General features: G+C 42.1%; 1 protein-coding gene across 1 annotated transcript; it reads right to left on the reverse strand.

Annotated features, from left to right (window-relative positions):
- Positions 1-6,311: 6,311 nt before the first annotated feature.
- Positions 6,312-8,042, reverse strand: LOC149847611 (putative methyltransferase At1g29790). The gene has a single exon (XM_089998478.1). The coding sequence runs from the start codon at positions 8,012-8,014 to the stop codon at positions 6,683-6,685; it is 1,332 nt and encodes a 443-aa protein (XP_089854604.1). The 5' UTR covers positions 8,015-8,042; the 3' UTR covers positions 6,312-6,682.
- Positions 8,043-22,039: the final 13,997 nt, after the last annotated feature.

Raw genomic sequence — 22,039 nt, forward strand, 5'->3', positions numbered from 1 at the left:
AAGCCTCAGGATATCAAACTGCGAAAACCGCCAGAAATCATCTTTATCTATGTGAAATTCTTCTATCAATATCTTTCCATTCAATTGCTTTTATGAAGCTAAGAATATTTCCTCTTTTTTAATATCAAGAAAATTGATATCTTCCTTGAAGAAACTCAACAACAACAAATTTGAATTTGATTCTTGATTCTACAGAGTTAGCTCAATTGAAGTTAATACTTTAGGTAGAAAGATATGATATTTTCACACATATATGCACAATTCAATCATTCTTAATCAACTACAATTTTTGGCATCTTATTGGCAATATTTTCTAGTTATCCCAACATAAAGCAAGAACTTGATGTTCATTTTGACATATCCTGACGTTATTCTTCATTAGAACTGAAAAATCCCTCTCTTCTGTTTGATCTGAGCTTCTCGGATCTGCACACTTCCCTGTGTTCCCCATTGTCCTGCCATAGACAGTTCTCGCCCAGGATAAGGGTTAAACATAAACTTTCTACAAGAGGTCTTTTGTTTTTAAAAGCTGATTTAGTCTCAGCAATGAGACACCCAAGAACGTCCCTTTTCCAAGCTTTAGGGACCCCCATTTTTCTCCTTTTGCAAACCCCTCTCGGATTTGTTGTGCAAAATCCAGAGGTCCCATCACAGTTTGCTCGCTCTTCAAGGATTATGTATCCATTCAGGCTAAGGATCAAACTTGTTACCTCACTCCTTGAGGTATCACCCGCTCAGGTTAAGAATCAAACCTGAACTTTCTGCGAGAACTCGTCTGTTTTTAAAAGCTCATTTAGTCTCAGCAATGAGGCACCCAATAACATCCTTTTTCCAAGCTTTAGGGAACCCCATTTTCCTCTTTTTGCAAATCCCTTTAGGATTTGTTCATCCAAATTCCGAAGGTCCCATCATGGTTTCTTCATTCGAGGATTCTATATGGTCGTCCCTTTCAGGTTAAGGGTTAAGCCTGAACCTCGCTCCTCGAGGTATCATCCCTTTCAGGTTAAGGGTTAAGCCTGAACCTCACTCCATGAAGTGTCTTTCATTCAGGTTTGGGTTAAATATGAGCCTCGTTTCGACGAGGTAGTTCTATCAGTCCCATCATGGTTTTTCCCTTCGTGGAATCCATGTTCTTCATATCCATCCAGGAAAGAATCATACTTGAGCTTCATCTCACGAGGCATCTTTTCAAAAAAAGTGTCCCATCAAGGTCCTCATGTATTCCTTTCCTCATTCAAATCATCTTGACGTATCTTCGTCCCATCCAAGTTAAGGGTTAAACCTGAGTCATTCTAAAATGCTGATCTTGTCTCACTCATGAGACTTGATCAAAATTCTTATCTTTCATCATTTCGGGATCTTCACCCAAAGTCCCATCGCGATTTCCTCATTTTTGTTGTTTAGTTATATCATTTTCGAGGATTTCAACTCCTCAAAGCCATTCAGGATAAGGTTTTAAACCTGAGGAACCATGTCTTTCAAGATAAATTCTTCTACACCATGTTCAGATCTACTGACTGGGGCATTTTTCAAAATTTGGAGTGTTTTCTTTGCCACTAAGCTCAGCTTTCAACCAGCTTAGTAGCAAAGAGGGGCATCTGTGAACACCCCCAAATTTTTCAAAATTTTGTAAATATTCCCTTTTTGCCCTTGGCCCCATTTTCTGAATTAATTGAGTCAGTTTCGCTCAAAATTCTAGTTTATTTCTCGAATTTACTGGAATCAAATCCATTTTATACAATTGACTCAATTTCAGATTCAAATTCAGTGCTAAAATCCAAATCTGAGCCTCGTTATCCAAGTTTTAAACCAAAATTACAGAAAATACCAAAAATAGTTTCTAAATGGCTCGAACAGTCCATCCGGCATCCTGTTGGATTCACGGTTCTGTATTTTCGATTCGAGGGTAAAAACTCGAATATTTCCTTAAAATCCGGATTTAAACCTGTTTTCTGAAGAAATCGGACCCGAATTCTCAGAAAACCCCTCTTTTGTAAATATTTCTCAAAAATACAAAAAAAAAGTGTAGAAAACATGAAGAAAAGAATAAAAAAAAATTAAAACACAAAAAAAATTACAAAAAAATAGTTTTAAAACCCCCCTTTTGAAAAAGTTTTTATGAGAGCCTTGTTTTTTAAAAAATGAAAAACCTGCAACGACTTTTCGTTGCCCGATCATGAGCTCTCTCTCTCTCTCTCTCTCTCTCTCTCTCTCTCTCTCTCTCTCTTCACCCTTTGATCGATCGCTCTTCCCTCATCCGCCTATCTCCAACCGTCGTCTCTCTTGATCGATCCACCATTCACCTACCTTCTTCTTCTTCTCCCGTTCATCTCCAACGGCCTCCCCTTCCCAATTCTTCCTCCTCCCTCTATAAAAAGAGGCACAGGGAAAGGGGTCGGGCATCCATTCTCCACCTGCCCATTCCTCTCACACTTCTTCAACATCGATCTTTGTCGGTCTTCTGCCTCACCGCTGCCAAGATCCGTTTTATTCACCTCTCGGAGCCGACTCCATCTTACTGCAACACACAGGAGCTGCCACTTCCTTCTCTCTCACTTCATCAAACTCACGGCAAGTACTCCCTCTTCCCTTTGTGATTTCTATTTTTTTTTATTGCCCCACTGAAGCACCCTGGGTAGCATCTAGTTGCTTGTAGCAACATCGAGCTATCTATGTGCAATATCCATGGAATATACTCATTCCAACATCTGTTTCCCTTTTTCGTAATTCATTTATGGATTTCCTTTTGGTTTTGATATGTTTTTGGCATAATTTACCATTTATTTCTGTTTCTGCACGTTTTGCTCCCTGTCTTTAATTTAGTTTCATTATCGATCATCTGCATCTTTCTTTTTCTGGTATGATCCATCTCCTCCTTTCCTCTGTGTATCGGGTTCATCTCCTGTGCATTGACCTGGTATCTTGCAATGGAATGAAATCCTATTTAAAAGAAGAGGGGCTTCATACCAGCGTTCTGCTGAATTTTAATGTCCACCGTAATGATTGCTCCAAGTTAGGAACGGATTTAGACTTGGTTTGCTGGAAGCTAACCAAATGTTGATCCATTCCTCTGATTTTCTTTCTGATCTTTCTTATTCACAAGGACTCCTGATTCCTTGATCCTCGCATCATTGCCTTTTAGACTCTTTATTGGAGCAGGATATTGCAACAGATCTGAGTCTCAGCAAAGCAGCAGTCATACCAAATGGCTTTTAGACAAGGTGAGAAAGTGAAGGCAGACATGTTACATCGCCCATGCCAACAGGATCTTATGTCCTCCCAAGAACATGATCATCTCCACCAGTTACCTGTTGGTCCTTTGTAAGAGGTTTACAAAAAACATGGGAAAATGGTGCTTCAGCAACCGGCAAAGGGAGAGAACCTGAATCCAGTTTATTCAGGTTCTTCCCTCGCAACTGGGTTATCCAAACAGTGGAACCAAATGAGCCAACTCAAGGAATTTGTTTAGGTAGGGTGCTACCAAACCAGCTGTCGTGTTCGACCCTGGCTGGTACACCCTTTACCCTCTTTTTTTTTTTAAAGTCAAGCTGGGGTTAGGTAGACCCCTGCCAGTTATACAACTATACCATTGCGTTTTATATCTTTAATGACCCCAACACAAGGTGACGTGCAATAGCTGTTCTTACCAGACAAGACAAGCAGAGACATAGTTGGTGTCTTTGCTTTGTTTTATGTGTTTCACAAGTTCTAGTCAACTATGATCCACCAGAAGCATCAGTAACAGTGACTAAATGCCACACACTCTCCCTCTCTTACCGATTCCCACGCAACCAGCTCAGATTGCGTGAGATGGACCTCATCATTTGACATGTCTCGCAAAATATCGCGAGAAAATTACCTCAAAGTTAAAAACAGCAATCTCTCGTGATATTTTTTGTCAAAAACATAAATATCATATTTTAAATGTGATATTTATGTTTGTATCGGCTATTTATCATAAAAAATTGCACGTGTTTTAAAAATATTTTTATTCATATTTATTTTTTAGTACTGAGATTTTGCCAAAAAATGCAAGATTTTTAAGGAAAAAAAATCAATTTTTAGCGAGTTTTTGGCTGACTATATTTTGCTGTTTTTAACTTGTCACTATGAGTCCAACACTGTCACTTGGGTGTGGACTATTTGCCGTTCAGATGCATCAGTTAGACAGTTAGGATCAACATAGACCGGGTAGGATGTAGGATCCTTTTTGCTGCCAAGAGTGTAGGTGTAGCATCCACATTTAAATCACCGAATTTCATCGATCACGAGAGAAGAACGGGGTCTCCGTCCCATGTGAGAGTTGGAGAGAATCGCTTGATCATCATTCTTTTTTCAAAATCTAGAGAACATTATTTGGAAGGCTACATCATTATGTCTTTCCCATATGAAAAAATAAGCTGAATTGCTATTTGATCGGGGAAAGAGCACCCACTACTGCTGAATTGTGGGATCAGGTGCAATCACATTTGCAATGCGCTCTACTGTTGTACAGCCTGTCAGATGGAGGGTGATCAGGTGCAGCGGCACATTGTACTTGGGCAATGTAATTGCACCTGATCCAGCCTCCCTGCTGTTCCTGAGAAAATCAATATAACAACAAAGAAGGACAGTACTAATCTTGGACATGTAGAGGTTGGCAGAGAGAAATGCTTCCTACTTCTCGAGTTTAATTTATTAAGAAGATTGAAACTGGCAAAGGTAGAGCACCCTGAATCCGGTTGATTCAGGTTCTTCCCTCCGTAATTCCAACTGCGATATCCAAACAATGGAACTGAAGAAGCCAACCAGCGGTTCGTGGGACAATACTGATTTCAAACTTTATGTATACTTGGTTGACTATGCCAAAATTAGGAGTTGAGATTAGGTGATATTGAAAATCACCACCAATGGTAATGTTTCCAATATCCACCCTCATTATGGTTGTATGGGGCATTAGGGTAGGGTGTCAACAGGCCCGGTTTGGTTCGGACCCAGGTGAAATCAGACTTGGATCAAATTTTTGGGTATGGTATCTGGTCTGGACCTGGGTCTACTATAAGAGAAATTATACCCGGATCCAATAAAAACTACATGAACCAGATCCAGAATTTGCAGGTTTTAATCAGAACTCGGGTCAGGTCCGTGTCTGGTATAAAATTTTACAAACTATACCTGGGTCCATGTGATCGGACCTTTGGGTTCGGATCCAGGTCTTAATTGGGTCTTCTTATTTGTCACCATACCCAGACCCTATAGGGTTTGATACAGGTAAACTCGACCTGTTGACACCCTTAATTAGGGGTGGGCATCGAGCCAGCCTGGCCCAGGTCCATTTAGAGTTTGGTCAATCAGGATTTAAGTGTGGCTCATCCCGAAGATGGTCGGATCTATTTATTAATATGCCAGGTTTTGGCCCGGTTATTAACGGGCTCGGGTGTGAATAACAGCACATGACTCAGCCTATTGGCTCAATGGGCCAATGTTTAGTGGGTCGGTCTAGCCTGACCAAAACCCATTTGTAGGTTACTTTGGATGAAGTTTATAAATTATTTCTTATAATAACAAAAGTAATGAATTAAACGAAAGATTAATGCACCCATAGATAAATAGAAATAGTTACCAAGTTGCATGTAATCTAGCTACTGAAAAATTATTTAGGTAGCTCAGGCCCATCAGGTCGGCCTAATAGCCCGTGCGTCGACCCAGACCCAACCCATTTTTATAACAGGTTGGGTTTCAGCCCGATAGCTAACAGGTCAGGGCTTAAAACCTTGACTCAAACCCTGCTCATGGCCCACTCCTATGGGGCACCACCATGGGATGCTTGTACCGCCTTTTGGGCTCCCTCAAGGACATTTTCCTAGACATGCCTCCATACACGATGTGTGATCGATATCTACTGGTGATTTTCAATATCACCTGATCCCAAACCCGGTGCTGCCAAACCAGCTATGATGTCCGATCCTGGCTGATTCACCTTTTCCCCGATTTTTTTCTGTTTTTCACAAGTACTAGTCAACTACGATCCTCCAGGAGCATTCGGTGACGGTGCCGACCCCTCTCTCTGACCTATTCTCACCGAACGCGTGAAAACGGACCCATCATCTGACATATGATAAGTAAGATCCATCCTACATTCAGTCTCATCTATTCAATCAACGGTTAAATTAGCCCGACACCGTCACGTGTGTGGATTAGACTTAGCCGTAGGAATAGGATGTAGGATCCTTTTAGCTGCTAAGAGTACAGGCGTAGCATCCATATGCAAATTAAATCACCGAATTTAATCGAGTATGGAAGTTGGAGAGAATTGCTTGATCATCATTCTTTTTTCAAAACCTAGAGAACATTATTTGGAAGGTTACATCTTTGTCTTTCCCATCTCTGGAAAATTAAGCTGAATTGCCATTAGATCTGGGGCAAAGAGCACACACCTGCTGCTCGAGTGAAAACCAATATGACAGGAAAGAAGTACAGTAATCTTGGACATGTAGGAGTGTGCATCAATATATGACTTAAAATTTTTCAAGAGAAGAGAAAAGAAAAAAAAAAGAAAAAAGAAATCATTTGGAAATGGGGGAGTGAGCTGAGGGAGGAGGGGTAGATATTGTGGGTGCTGCTCTTTTTGTCTGTCCCCGTTTTGCTATTCCTATATATTAGTCCGTCCATGTGTCCGTCTTTTATTTTCACGGGTGTCAGGTCAGGTCATGGGTTTCTCCAGCAATGCGGACAGGTACCACTCGTTGCGGTGGATGCCTCTGTCCATCTTCCTTCCGACCGTCCACTTGAGCTTGTTGAAACCTATCCGGTCGAAGATGGGGACGTAGGTGACGTTAAGTTGAGCACCGAAGCAGAAGAAGTGGTCCAGCCAGAAGAAGCCCCCCGGCCTGAGCACCCTGTAGATGTCGTAGAGGACGAACTCCAGCATGGTGTCAGGGATCCAGTTGCTGAGGACGTGCATGGAGTGGATGATGTCGAGGGTGTTATCGAAGAAAGGGAGGCGGTGGGAGACGGTGATGTAGATGGGGATGAGCCCCCTCGACGCGATGAAGTTGTTGAAGGGCCCGTCGAAGTTCATGGAGCTCGTTACGATGGTAACGTTGCGCTCCCTCATCCTTGCCGCGAATGTCCCGGAGCCGCCCCCGATGTCAAGGCCGATCCGGATGGTCCCCTGCTTGATGGCCAGCACGTCGTCGATGCCGTAGTCGAGCCCTCCATTGTCGATGAGCCACCTGCTCTTCTCCCTGCCCTGCAGGTCGAAGCAATCCTTGCAGTCGGCCTGCACCTTGCTGTTCTTGCGCTCGATCAGGCACTGATAGCTCTTGCAACTGTAGGGGTCCCAGGTGATGCTGGTATCAGGGGGCGTCTCCCACAGGCTGCGAGGGAAGGGTGCGGGCTCCACGTACCCCTCGGGCGACCTTGGGTGGCACCGCCTTCGGGGCAAGGGCTCGCACCCTTTGATCATCAGCCGCTGCGCGAAGACGTCGTCCGCCGGACATGTCCCCCCGACCTCGTAGGACATGTACTGCTTCAGCTCCTCCTGGAACCGTTGGCAGGTGTGACCCACCGGCGGGTAGATCTCCTCCGACCCAAAGGTGGTCGAGAAACCCAGCGGCAGCTTGTGCGAACCCACCACGTTCCTCACCTCGTCGGGGACGTCGGGGCCCCAACCGGCGAGGGGATCTGTCTTGGCACCATCATCGTTCTGGCTGCGGCTGCGGCTGCTGCTGCTCCCCCATTCCGGCAGCGACTCCTTCAGCCGAGCCAGCTCCGTGAGCAGGTTCTCAAGGAGGGTGTTGGAGGAGTGCAGCTGCTTCTGCACCTCGGAGAGATGGGCCTCGGTCATGACGAGGCGATTTTGCGTGGTGTTGAGCTCATGGAGAAGCTCGTGGGCGTCGAACAGGCTGCCCAGGCGCTGCGAGTACTGGGACCAGTTGAAAGGTCCCGTGAAGATGTAGACGGTGAGGATGTTAGAGAATACCACCAGCAGCAGAACCTTGAGCCTCGACTTGAGCCGTTGTCGAGATTCCATCGATGCAGGCTTCCGATGGTCGTCAATGCCCCCCATCTCTCTCTCTCTCTCTCTCTCTCTCTCTCTCTCTCTCTCTCTCAGCCCCGGCCCCGCCTCCCGTGGAAATAAGAAGGGAATGGAATGAAGCTACCCCGTAGGAAAAGAAGTAAGAGGAGAGGGGGCAGAGTGGGGCCTGCAGGCAGGCGGGAATCAAACTCCAAACTCCCCGTTAGGCACGAACCCACCACGATTTCCTTCCCCTTCTTGCTTTTCGACACCATGGCGCGACCACCCTCGCCCACCTTCACGTGACGGAAAGAGATCTGTTTAAAAAAATAATAATAATAATAATAAAGAAAGAGATCTCCGCAAGATTTTGACTTCTCTTTTTAGCCCTTCCTTCCATTAACGTACCTGTCCAAAATAAAAAATTTATCTTGAATAAAAAAGGTCGTTCGTGAGAGCCAATCAAGGCTTCTCCAGATCTGCTCACCACCCGGACAGCTCTTGTCTTGACTCGTAAAAGAAAAATAAGTTGTTGACTTCAATGTACAAAATTTAAACCCTAAAAAAATACAAAAATGTAACCCACTACTTTCTCAAAAGATGTAGAGGGTGAGAGGGGGATCCTCATCCTCATGCCAACGGAACGCACCACGGCGTTTAGAAGTTCGACAGCACGGAAGCAGATCATGTCATGCTGAACATGAGCATTTTTGCAATGAATGCCACGTGATTTTGTTGACTTTTGAGCTTTTTAAAATGCAAATCGGATGGCCACGATGTCAGTAACATGTCTGCTTCCCGACGGAACAGGTATGGTCGGTTTCTTAGTATTACCTTTCTTTTGACCTTTCTGTTATTTTAACATTTTGTTCATGGACATATAAGTAGGGGTGGCAAAATATGACCCGACCTGCCAACCTGCTTATCAGCCGGGTTAGGGTTTGGCTTAAACGGGTTTGTGTCGACCCGTTTAATAAACAGGTTAGGCGCACGAGTCAACCCGTTTACACGAATCCGTCAACCCGCAACCCGTTTATATATATATTAACTTATCTAACCTTAACTCTTAACTTTACACTTTAGTCACCCACCTAATCTTTCCTAACCAGCCGCAGCCGAGAGCCCGAGACCTCTCCTCTCCACTTCGTTGTCATCACCGCACATGCGCACACCACCACCCTCTTCTCTCCTCCCTCTTTTTCCTCCTCTTGGTTTGGCACCCAAGCAAAGCAAGCCCAACATTTCATCTCTCTCGCTGAAGACTCTTCATTTTTTGATCTTGAAGAAGGGGTTGAAATAAGTAATAGGTACTTACTCTGGTTTTATTCTTTGTTTTTCTCACTGTGACGAGGTTTTCTTCTTTGTTTTTTTTCCTCACTACGAAGTTTTATGTTGATGTTGGTAGTAGAATTCCATATTGAGATTTGCAGAAAAAAAGTATAATATGTATTTTTTTTTGTGTTTCTAATTGTGTTATTCGGGTTAGACAGGTTATTTGGGTTAATCGGGTCGGTTATCGTGTCTATGTTATTGGGTTGACCCGTTTAATAAACGGGTTAACCTTGTCATGTCGGGTTACACGTTTAATAAATGGGTTGTGTTCGTGTTTGCCACATCCAACCCATTTAATAAACCGATCGTGTTTGTATTGAGGTATTCTAACCCACCAACCCGACCCGATTGCCACCCCTACATGTAAGCATGATACCAACTTCACGATGGATGCTTTGTTTATGTTTGAAGTTAGGTTGGATGTTAAGAAGAGAGACACTGGTGGTAATAAATGAATCGTTGAACTTAGCACGTGATATGTTTTTTTTTTCTTTTTTAAATATAGAAAACGTTGAAGAGAGAGATTCGCATAACGGAGTTCGGCAAAAATCAGCCTAACGTGCCTGTTAGGGGAGGAGTGGAGATGGGCGTATTAACGTACATACCTCCAGAATGGAATGGAGACGGTTCAAATTTTACTTTGTGGCCAATTGAAAATCCACGGATCAACTGAATGAATCGGTTTGGACTCCCGCGGAGAGTTTCGTACCAGACCTTGGGCTGGAGGATCCGATAGAAAAGGTCTGTAGCGCGTGTATTAGCTGAACACAACGCAATTGGCGCAAAATCTGTTTTTCGTAATCCGCATTGGATCAGATCGAGTATTCCGGATCTTAAAGGCCGGAATGGGAAGCAGATCAGGTCACGCTGAACATGACCGTTTTTGCTCATGCTAACATCGTGGCCTCCGATTTGTATTTTGAAAAGCTAAAAAGTCAACAAAACTACGTGGCATTCATCCAAAACCACATGTTAGCATGAGAAAAAACGCTCATGTTCAGCATGACCTGATCTGCTTCCGCCGGAATGCAACATATGATGCTAGCATCAGATTCAAGTATTAAACAACATGACCTTTTAAAATGTTGATCCCAAATAGAAAGAAAGACAAAAAGCATATTACTACTGGCATTTGACGTTTGATATTAAGGTGGTCAGCGGTTTGGGTAATTGATGCAAACCCAAACAAGTTTCCAGGGATCGACTTTACGATCTACACCTATAGTAGGCTAAGCTATTGAAAAATCTATACTTGACTTGATGAAAAATAAGAATCAAACTACAAAAGTTATAGAAAAGGTTAATAATCTTCAATATCCTCCGAGAGTCGACAATTGTATCTTTATGGAAAAACAAGAAAACTCTATTTCGGATTTAAATCCGAAATGAATCTAATAACTGCACTTGAACCGGACAACTTATTTGAGTGGTTCCAGGTGCACCTTGATGAACCAGTGCTGATGCTGATTGGAGCAAGACGCACCAAAAGCTTAGGGTCCATTTTGGGTTCAATTATTTTTATTTAGTTTTTTTTATTTAAAATTGGTGGGAATTGGCGCTTGAATCTACGATATGTAAGCAGGTTTTATAAGGCTTTAAAAATCAACGGCTTACAGTGTGAGATACTTTCCTGGGTTATAAAAGAGTGTTTTTGGGAAGAAAAAAACATGATCCAAACCTGGTTCCCATTATTTTGAACATGCTGAATTCATCCATGAGGTGGGATTGGACCAAAACAACTTCAACATGGGAATTTAGAGGCGTTTGTAAGTAATGGTGTCATTACCAAATGTTTAAATATATATATATATATATATATATATATATATATATATATATATATATATATATATATATATATATATATATATATATATATAGAGAGAGAGAGAGAGAGGTTTCAAGACATATGTCCCTTAAAATGACCTGTTATTCAATTGATAAACCTAAGTAACCATTCTACCCCTCTTTTAAACCCCACAAATCTTTCTTAATATGTCCTCCATTCACCCACCCATTGCACACCCTCATGCCCACCAAAAAAATTGCCAGAGCTGCTGTTATTCACCAGAAATCATGCTCTTTAGATGTTCAGTCCGTATAATGTAATCAATGGCCCCTGCAGCGATGTTTTAATTCCAGTGAAGGTATAACCTAGCATTAAAAGGATGGGCTTTGGTTCCCTCTATTCCTTCTTTTCCTGTGAATAACCTCTGTTATCAATCATCATACATCCATCTTGTGCAAAGAAGGAAAACCATTAATGCCACCGACTTGGTCGTACAACACTTATTTGAACATGTAGAAGACTCGAGCATTGCCAAGATATTTAATCAAAGGAATAAACCAATCTGTGAGCTACCAAAATGAGGGAATAAGATCAACATTTTAATATTTATCATACTGATCTATTGAACTAATTTTGGTAGCTTCTACTAACCCAGTTCAGCCGGAACTCATTTTGGTAGCTTCTCCTAGCCATAAATCAACATTTTAATGGCCCCTGTATCAGAAGTTTGTGGCCAGTAGATGCTCTACAAAATAGAGGGGTAAGAGGCAAGCAACAGAGAACACACGATGTGGAGGGCCAAAAACCTAAACGTCTTATTCCACAAGAAAAATCTACAAGGGTAGGCCCTCTTTATTAGGCTACAAAGACTACAGTGTTAATTTTACGGAGTTGCAGCCTTGGGAGTCGTGCCCTAAGATTACTTGAAAAGAAAAAGAAGAGGAAACCAAAGGGGTTGTACAAAAACATCCCTGTACAATTACAAACTACCCTTGATAACTCAAATAAGGACCGTTGCACATACAAACATGTCAAACACAAACATACTAACATACAATTTTTCATACTCTCCCCATGTTCAAAATCGCAAATAACTAGCTTTGGACTGTCCTTTTTTACCCTTCGCATGGGCAGAACTCACAAAGTTCGTGCGAAATGTAGCTTGGTTTGTCGGATGCCACATACTCCAACTTAAAATGAGGTCCGGGCTTCATGAATTTCGTGTGATAATATTTGCAAACATCCTGTCAAACTCAAACAAAATGAGGAAGTCCACATATATTTTATGCAGACTTAGGAAGTCCACACATATTTTATGTGAACTTCCTCAGATCCGCATATATTCTGTGGACTTAAGTCCACATATACTTTATCTAGACTTCCTCAAGTCTGCATAAAATATATATGGGCTTCTTCAAGTCCGCATAAAATATATGCGGACTTCCTCAAGTCCGCATAAAATATATGTGAACTTCCTCAAGCCTGCAAATATTTTGTGAATTTCTTTATCCTCGCTTATGTTCGTTGTCCACATGTTTAGGAGAAACAGTTCATCTCTATCTCATCAACCGTTTATCAGATCAAGGTGATCTTGGTGGCAGTGAAAAGCTATCATTTCAATCTGTCTCCTTTCTTTTATCTATTTTTTTGGATTTTCAGGACTGGTAGCCAGAAAATAACATAGAATAGACGAAAAAAGCGCAACCACTCTTGTTCATCTCCAATTTTAAGAACATTGTCGGGGTTGATGGAAAGGTATTTTTGTCTAATCTTTTTTGTTCTTTTCTATGTTTTTCTAGAATCTATTTCTAGGTCAAAACATTGTTTGAAAGATAGATTATTCGATTGTTCCAGTCTATAGAGCATGTTTTTATTCTGGTTTTAGAACTAAGAAATGAAAACCCTAGAGGAGGCTTGTGTCTCAGCTTTCCAACAATGGTAAAAACACAAGTTTTCAACGTCAGGTCGAAGAGACACAGATCTGAGAACAGACATAGTTATGCAAAAAACAATCACATATTTAGGAGGAAGTTCGCATGTGTGAAGGGTAAAAAGGTCTTTTTAAATTCAAATATTTGCGATTTTGGACATAAAGAAAATATAAAAAACTTATAATTTTTTTTAGGAAGACACATCAAATTAGCCATAAAGTTTGCCCTTAAGACGTGACAAAGATGATAGTGGTTTGGTGAAGAGATCATCTACTTTTTATTTATAACCCGAAGAAACCGCACTTGGCATGAAGACCTAGTCGCGCTGGCTCAGCCAGTCACTCTGAGGCTAGGACCCCTGCCTTGGGGCCTATGCTACACATTGGCTTGCGTAGAGGGAGACACCCATGGGAATCGAACCTTGACTGCCCGTCTAGCAGTCAAGACCCCACACAACTACGCCAACCCCCCTTGGGGCAAGATATCAACTACATGCTTTTCTTCATGAACAAATAAGGGTTGCATCACTTTATCTTCCACTCTTTCCCGAATAAAATGTTGAAACAATTCGACGAGCTTCATCTTTTTGGCGCAACTGGGTTAGTAACAACAACCACCATGATCTGATTATCACATAGATAAGTGATTTATCTACCTGATGTCACAAGGCATCAAGGCAGCAAGAAGATGTCATATTCATAATATTTCAGTTGTAACAGCAGCCATTGCTCTATATTTAGCCTCAACACTTGATCTTGCTATTGTTCTTTATCGTTTGCTAGACCAAAAATCCAATTTTGTATCAAAAAATTTCTTAACCCGTGACTGAGCTTGATGAGGGATCTCCTCCCCGGTCAGCATTTGGATATGTAACAACTACAAGTTTCATCTAATGGGTATGATTCACAAGCTTAGAATATACAAGAACATCGGTAATGGTACCTTTGGTGCATCTAAGGATTCTTTTAACAGAATCCATGTGGCTATGCTTGGGAGCATGCATAAATTGTGATATTTGATTAACATAAGCCAAATCCAGATGAGTAAAGGTGCATTGCCCCAACTATGCTTCTGAATCTTTCTAGAGAGTCAAGTGGAGCATCATTTTCAGTTTCTTGATGCAATTTTGTATTTATTGTTATCGGCGTCTTAGCAGGCTTACATTTTGACATACCACTATGCTGCAAAAGATCTTGTGCATATTAAATCTGTGTGAGAACCAAAGAGACCAAGGAAATACCTTAAGGTACCAAGATCTTTCATAAGAAACTTGCCATACAAGAAGTTTTTGAGGCTTTGAATACGAGATAAGCTGTTCCTGGTGATGATTATAGCATCAAAGTTGACAAGAATCAATGTTATGCTAGCATCATCAATATAAGTGGATAAAGAATAATCAAACTGACCGCATAAAGCCAATAAATCTCACAACTGTGCTAAATGTATCAAACCAGGTCCTGAAAGTTTGTTTAAGCCCATAAATGGCCTTCTTTAACCTTAAGGCAGTTTCGACAGCATCACTTTCTGGGTACCCAGGAGGATACTCCATATGCACTTCACACAAATCATCATGAAGAAATGCATTTTTGATATCTAATTGCCAACCAAAAATAACGAAAAAGAATATAATAACTCTAATAGTTCCCATCTTAACAACCGGGCTAAAAGTTTTATCAAAATCAAGACCACATTCCTAAGTGTAGCCCTTAGCTACTAACTTGGTCTTATATCTTTCAATACTATCATCGGACTTAAAGTTGATTTTATAGACCCATCTACATCCAACAATGTTCTTATCCATGGGTCCATTCACAACTTCCCAACTGCCATACTCATGTCATAAATCTCCTCATTTATAGCATCAATCCATCGAACATTCTTGCAAGCTTCAACAAAACTACCTGTATACTTTTCTAGACTAAGGGCAGCTATTAATAATTAAAAATCAACTAAGAATGTACCATACCTTACCCACTCATCTGGTGGTCGATGAGATCTAGTTGATCTCTTCAACTGTGCTTGCCGTCCAGGATCATCGGAATGAGGTTCAGCAGCCCCTTTTTCACTTTCTGCAACTTCATTGATTATTTCTTTAGGGTCATCTACATACTTGACAGATTATGTGCGTAATACCCATGATTTTTATTAGATAAATAAACTTGAATTTCACATTCAGAAGTTGCTACAAGGATACTTTCATTTTTTATTTTTATATCTAATTGGATCTCGGATGTCCTATTCGGATCTTCGATGACAATTCCTTAAAATGCTATTTGAATTTTCGATAATTGGATCCAGATAAATACCTAATATTAGATTTTAATTTTTTTTGTTCGGATCCTTGATATTGGAACCTTGATACAATGGTTAGATTTGATTTTGGATCCAAAACTTATCATGTGGATCTGTGAATTTATAATCAGATCTTAAAGGAGAAAACTTTATTTAGGATCCATAATAGTTTATTTTGGAGCCATATTCATCTACTAAACGTTTGGATCCAAATTATATCATTTGGATCCATAGTTTCAATCATGTAATAAAGAGAAAACTTTTGGATCCAGGATCCATAAAAGGTCCATATTTATGTATAATATCAATAATAATAATAATAATAATAATAAACATAACTTTTATATATATATATATACCCAAGTTAATAAATGGATCCACAGTTGGATCCATATATGACCTGGGCCCAAGCCCCGCCCCGTATACGTAAGAAAAAAAATGAAAATAATAATAAAATAAAACATAATATAAGGTAACCCGATACGGGTTGCCTGATAAAACGAAGGTAGTTAGGGTTCAGAGTGAACCCTAACCCCCGTAAGGGGAAATCGCAAAGGGGAAGGGGGCCGGAGCGCAGCCGCCGGGGGGACGGCGTGCTCCTGCCTTTTCGAGTACCACCGTCCTCAAATAGGGGTCTCAAATCCCTTCTCTTCCACCCTTTGCCTCCCATCTTCCTCCCATTGTCTCCTCTCTCGCTTCCCTCTCAGCTTTGCCCTCCCTCCCTGTGACAGAGCCTCCACACCAGTTCTCTCTGGTACACTCTTCAACCTCTCTTCCTCGGCGTGCGGTGGTGCTGACAACGTCAGACGCCCATCGACATCGGCTCCCTCGTAGTGGAGCAATCGATGTCGGCGACCTCCCAACCGCGACAACCACCTCCTCCAATCACCGAAACAGGTAGGATTTTGTGCTTCTTTTTGTAGGTATAGACTGACATTGGTGTGTGATTGGGTCTGTCAAGGGAAGGGAACCTGATCTTTCTCATTTTCCAAGTGTTTCGATAAGATTCTTGGCTACCGAAAAACGCAGGTCTATGAGTTGGGGTTTCCGATAGTCGTGATTTTCGATTTGGGGGTTTTCTTGCTTAACGCTAACTTGGAAAATCCCAAGTCAAACCGATTTGAGATTTAGGTTGAAGCTTTGGTTAGCCCAGCCGTGGGGTTTTCGATTTCCTGTCAAAACTTTATGGAGTTGTGTGTTGTCCAGTAGGATAGTTTCTCTCTATGGGATCTGATATTGTGGTTTAGGAAGTTTGAAAAAATTTGTAGTATGTTCAATGTTTTGGCATGAACATTTGGCATTGAATAATATGTTGAAATCCCTGCTATTTGTGTATTTTGTTTTTAATAACAACCTGCAATAAGTGAAACACTAGAAGCTCTTGATGGTCCCTATTGTTTAATAATTGTTCTTTCTTGCTTAACAATTGTTCTCTAATGCATGAATGGTTAATTGAATTATGAATTTGTTATAACTACATCCCTCTAAAATATTGCATAAATCTTATTTATATTCTTTTTACTTATTTGATTCATTAGAGGGACTCGTACACAAGATCTTTGGTTTTGACACCCTTACTTATGTGTTTTTCACAGTCTCTGAGGCTCAGTGAGGGGACCACTGCTATCACGAGAAGCTATGCGACTGCTTGACAGATTCCTTTACGGACACTGTGGCTCCACATTTTGATTTATTTATATTCTTTTGCATATGTCTTATGACTATATGATTTTAATTAATAAAGTTGGTTTGGTTTAAATGATGGTAGTGTAAGATACCTTGTGGTTGTGGATTGGTTATAACGGTAAAGACCTCGGGTCTCTGAGAATGTTTCCGCAAATGTTAAAAAAAAATGTCACTTTTTAATAGGTATGAGTTGGGGTCATTAAAGCTTTAGTATCAGAGCATACCACAAAATCTTACATTTTGACCATCTTTTTGTACTAAATTTTACTTTTTGGTAAGTGAGCCTTATCCAAAATGTCAACAAGTCAAGCCTCGTGCTCTAAAGCAGTGTCCATCACTGGTAAAGCTATTTGGTACTGTTAAGAATGTTTAAAGTCTTGTCATGACATGCTAGTATAGCTGAATGTAAATTCATTTTTTATGTACATTAGGAATGATAATATGATTATATTAACATTATTGTATTTGAGATCAATCCTAAGAGGGTAGGATCTATCAAGGTATGACTTTAAAAAAAATTTCATGTTGTAGATGTATCAACGTACGAGAGCCTCGACTTCGGTCGTTGCCGCTCCCGCTGACTAGCAGGAGCAGAGGGACTTCATGATGAATGCCCTCCACACTTTAACGGAGACCATAGCTACACACGTACAGGCACAGGCAGCGCCGACACCCACGTGTGTCCACCCTGCCGAGGTCACTCCAAACCCTGGCAACGTCATATATGAGAAATTTCTAAAGTTGGATCCACCAACTTTTTCTAGGATGGCCGACCTAGAGGCCGCGGAGAGCTAGGTCGAGAAGACCGAAAGGGCTTTCGACATCCTACTTGTTCCCGAGGACAAGAAGACTGCTTTTGGCATGTACTGTCTGAAGGGCGATGCCAAGAAGTGGTGGGACACCCTGCGAAGGGTGAAATACAACGGAGTGGAGGTGATCCCGTTGGAGGTTTTCAGGAAAGAATTTCTAGACACCTATTTTCCCTCCTATGCACGGGAGCAGATGCAACAAAAGTTTCTCAAGCTAACACAATAGAACATGAGTTTGGTGGACTCCACCACTAAGTTAAGGAGCTTGGAGCGTTATTGCCCAAGCCTGTTCGCTGACGTGGGTTGAAGGACGGACTCCAATCCGTATGATAATGAGCTGACCCACTACACTCAGCGATGCTATAGAGTCTACGACGGTCCTGAACGAGGAATGAAAGAGGTATAAGGGTGGACCGTAGAAAAAGGACGACAATGGGAGCAACACTACTGGAGGAGCAAGGAAGAACCCACCTGTGGGCGGCAAGGCGCAGGGCAGCAAGAGGCAGAGGACCCAACAGGGGCGCCAACAGGGAGCCTAGCAGGGTAGACCCCAGCAAAGATAGCAGCAGAGGAAGGCTCCATTCGTATGTCGGAGGTGCAACAAGAGTCATCTGCAGGGCTCTTATCTACTGTTCAAGGGAGTTTGCTACTAGTGTCAACAGCCCGGACATATCGTTGCTCACTGTCCGAACAAGCCAACAGCTCAAAGAGGACAACAACAACCACAACAGCAACAGAGGCCTCAACAGCAACAAGCACAACGAAGGACGAATAGGAGAGTACATGTTGCCACACAGGGCGATCAGGCTGACCTGATCGAAGGTATCTTCTTAGTTGTTGATCATTATGCTCGTGTGATGTTTGATTCTGGTGCTACCCACAGTTCCATATCTACTTTGTTTGCAAGTTTGCTTCACTTGGTTCTATCGAGTCTTAAGAAAACTCTTGATGTGATGTCCTCGATGGGTACATCTTCTTACGGGAGGTACTTTCCTGCAGTCGGTGTGATTGTCGAGGGGCATGAGCTATCTGCTGATCTGATCATCATAGATATAACTTTTTATGATATCATTCTGGGTATGGACTGGTTGTCCAGACACAATGCCACCCTCCAATGTCAGGAAAAAAAATCGATTAGAGCGCCCTGAATTGTCCACTTTGGTATTCCCGACGAATAGACTGATGGGTGAGGTAAAGATAGTTTCGACACTTAGGATCTCCAAGTACTACAAGGAAGAGTGTATGGTGTTCTTGGCCAGTGCATCTGCGAAGGACAATCAGGAGACACCCTTGGAGCAAATTGATGTGTTCGTGAGTTTTCAGATGTTTTTCTCGAAGACTTACCAAGTCTACCACCTCACAGAGAGATCAAGTTCTCGATTGAGTTTGTGCCTAGCACGACACAAGTTTCTCGAGCACCGTACCACATGACACCTGCAGAGCTAGTTGAGTTGAAGAAGCAACTGTAGGAGCTTCTTGACAAGGGCTTCATCAGACCAAGTGTATCCCCTTGGGGTGCACCGGTCCTCTTTGTCAAGAAGAAGGATGGTTCAATGCGGCTTTATATTAATTACCACATATTGAACCAAGTAACGGTGAAGAACAAATACCCATTGCCTAGGATCAATGACTTGTTCGATCAGCTAAGGAATGTAAAGGTGTTCTCAAAGGTAGACCTTCGTTTTGGGTACCATCAGTTGAGAATCAGGGAGGAAGATATTCTGAAGACTGCATTCAGGTCCAGATACTGGCATTACGAATTTCTGGTGATGTCTTTTGGTCTCACCAATGCCTCTGCAGCATTTATGGATCTTATGAATCAGGTCTTCAATTTATGGTTGGACTCTTTTGTCATCGTGTTCATTGATGACATTCTTATATACTCGGAGAGCGTGAAGGAGCACAGAGAGCATCTGCGGATCGTATTGCAGACATTGAGAGAATATCGACTTTATGCTAAGTTTTTGAAATGCAAGTTTTGACTCGATCGAGTGATAGTTTCTCGACCACGTGATTTCTATGAAGGGCGTTGAGGTCGATCCAGCCAAGGTGGAGGTCGTATTGTCTTGAGAGCAGACGAAGATTGTGACAGATATCAGGAGTTTCTTGGGATTGGTGGGCTACTACCATCAATTTATCCAGGACTTCTCACGTATAGCTGCCCCGATGACTCGTCTATTGAAAAAGGGGGTGAAGTTGGTCACCTCGGTGTAAGGAGAGCTTTCAGGAGCTGAAGAAGAGGTTAACCACAACCCCAGTTTTGACATTGCCTTTTGGAACAGGTGGATTCGTAGTGTACAACGTTGTTTCAGGGACCAAACTGAGCTATATTCTTATGCAACACAGAAAGGTCATTGCGTACGCGTCTCGACAGCTGAAGGTGCACTAGAAGAACTACCCCACACATAACTTAGAGTTAGTTGCAGTAGTCTTCGCACTGAAGATCTGGCGTCATTACCTTTATGGGGAGCAGTTTGAGGTTCTCTCGAATCACAAGAGCCTCAAGTACATATTCATTCAGCGTGATTTGAATTTGAGGCAGCGTAGGTGGTTGGGGTTCCTGAAGGACTACGACTTCTCCATCGCCTACCGTCCTCGTAAGGCAAATATGGTGGCAGATGCACTTAGTAGGAAGGCATCAGTCACGGCAGCTAGCCTGACAGGGCACGGTTGGGACTTTGTCGAGGAGTTTTTCAGATGGCAGTCGCTTATAGGTGATTCTAGTCGCATCCTTTGTGTTGGGATGCAGGTGTGACCAGAGATTATAGACCGGATTGAGGAGCTTCAGTCTGTTGATCCAGATTTCAAAAAGTTATGCGTGAGTGCGCAGAAGCCAGATACACAATTTCATCATAAGGAGGACGAGACCATCATGTTCAGAGACAAATGGTGGGTCTCGAAGGTACTGCAAGAGGAGCTGATGACCGAAGCCCACAGGTTTGATATTAGGTTCACCCTGGTTCCACCAAGATGTTCAAAGATCTTGAGATGACGTATTGGTGGGATAGGATGAAGCGAAATATCGTCGAGTTTGTATTGCGGTGTCTCACCTGTCAACAGGTGAAGATCGACCACCAGAAACTTGGTGGACTTCTGCATCCACTAGATATCCTAGAGTGGAAGTGGGATGATATCTATATGGATTTCATTGTAGGGTTGCCAAAGACCCGTAGACAACACGATGTCATCTGGGTTATAGTGGACTGACTGACCAAGGGTGCCCACTTCCTAACGATCAGGATCAATCAGATCCTAGAGAGCTTAGTTGATCTCTAAGTGGATGAGATAGACTTCACGGGATGCCACGATCGATAGTGTCAGATCGAGACCCTCGCTTCACGTCTTGATTCTGGCGCCAACTTCAGAAAGCCCTTTGCACTACGTTGAAGTTCAGCACAGCGTTCCATCCACAGACTGACGAGCAAACGGAGCGTACGATACAGACACTCGAGGACATGTTGAGAGCGTGCGCTTTGGATTGGGCAAGAGACTGGGACCAGTGTTATATATTTATATATTTTTGCCGCACCCCCGCACCCAGGTTTTTTGGAAGTGCCGCATCCCCGCACCCGCACCCGCACCCATGTGACAGACGTGTAGTGTTCAGAACTTTTTATTGCATCAATCACAAACCTTACAAATAAAAAAAAAATTAGATATGGTTCTCTTTTGAATCTGAAAGTTTCTGATCACTAGTCCCTTGAAGGTTGCTCAGCCTTAAAAAAAAAAAAAGGCCGACCAGCAAACTTCTCTGGTGGTAGACTGGGCATTTCGTGAATATCTTTGTTAAAACTTCTTTTCTAATTATGGATTCTCATTCTTCTCAATCGAGTCTTCCTTCGAGTTTCCTCAGTCAGCTTGTTTCCGAAAAGTTAACCACCTCAAACTTCTTGATTTGGAAGAGACAAATCATTCCTTTTATAAGGAGCCAAGGTCTCTTAGGTCATCTGGATGAAACCACTCCAACCCCGCTAGAATTTGTTACGAGAGGAGAAAGATGATAAAGGAGAAACTTCAATTGTGTATGTCAAAAATGCAAAATATCTCAACTGGGAAAGGTAAGGCCAATCAGTAGTTGCATACATTACCTCTACATTTTCTCAAGAGGTTCTTGTTGCAATCCCTAACAAATGTACAACCATGCACCTTTGGGAGAGATTGATTCAGACGTATTAACAAGTTTCACAGGCGAGGATGGTTT

This window comes from Nuphar pumila, chromosome 2 (genome assembly GCF_984573655.1).
Source record: "Nuphar pumila chromosome 2, dmNupPumi1.hap1.1, whole genome shotgun sequence".
NCBI classification, from domain to species: domain Eukaryota; kingdom Viridiplantae; phylum Streptophyta; class Magnoliopsida; order Nymphaeales; family Nymphaeaceae; genus Nuphar; species Nuphar pumila.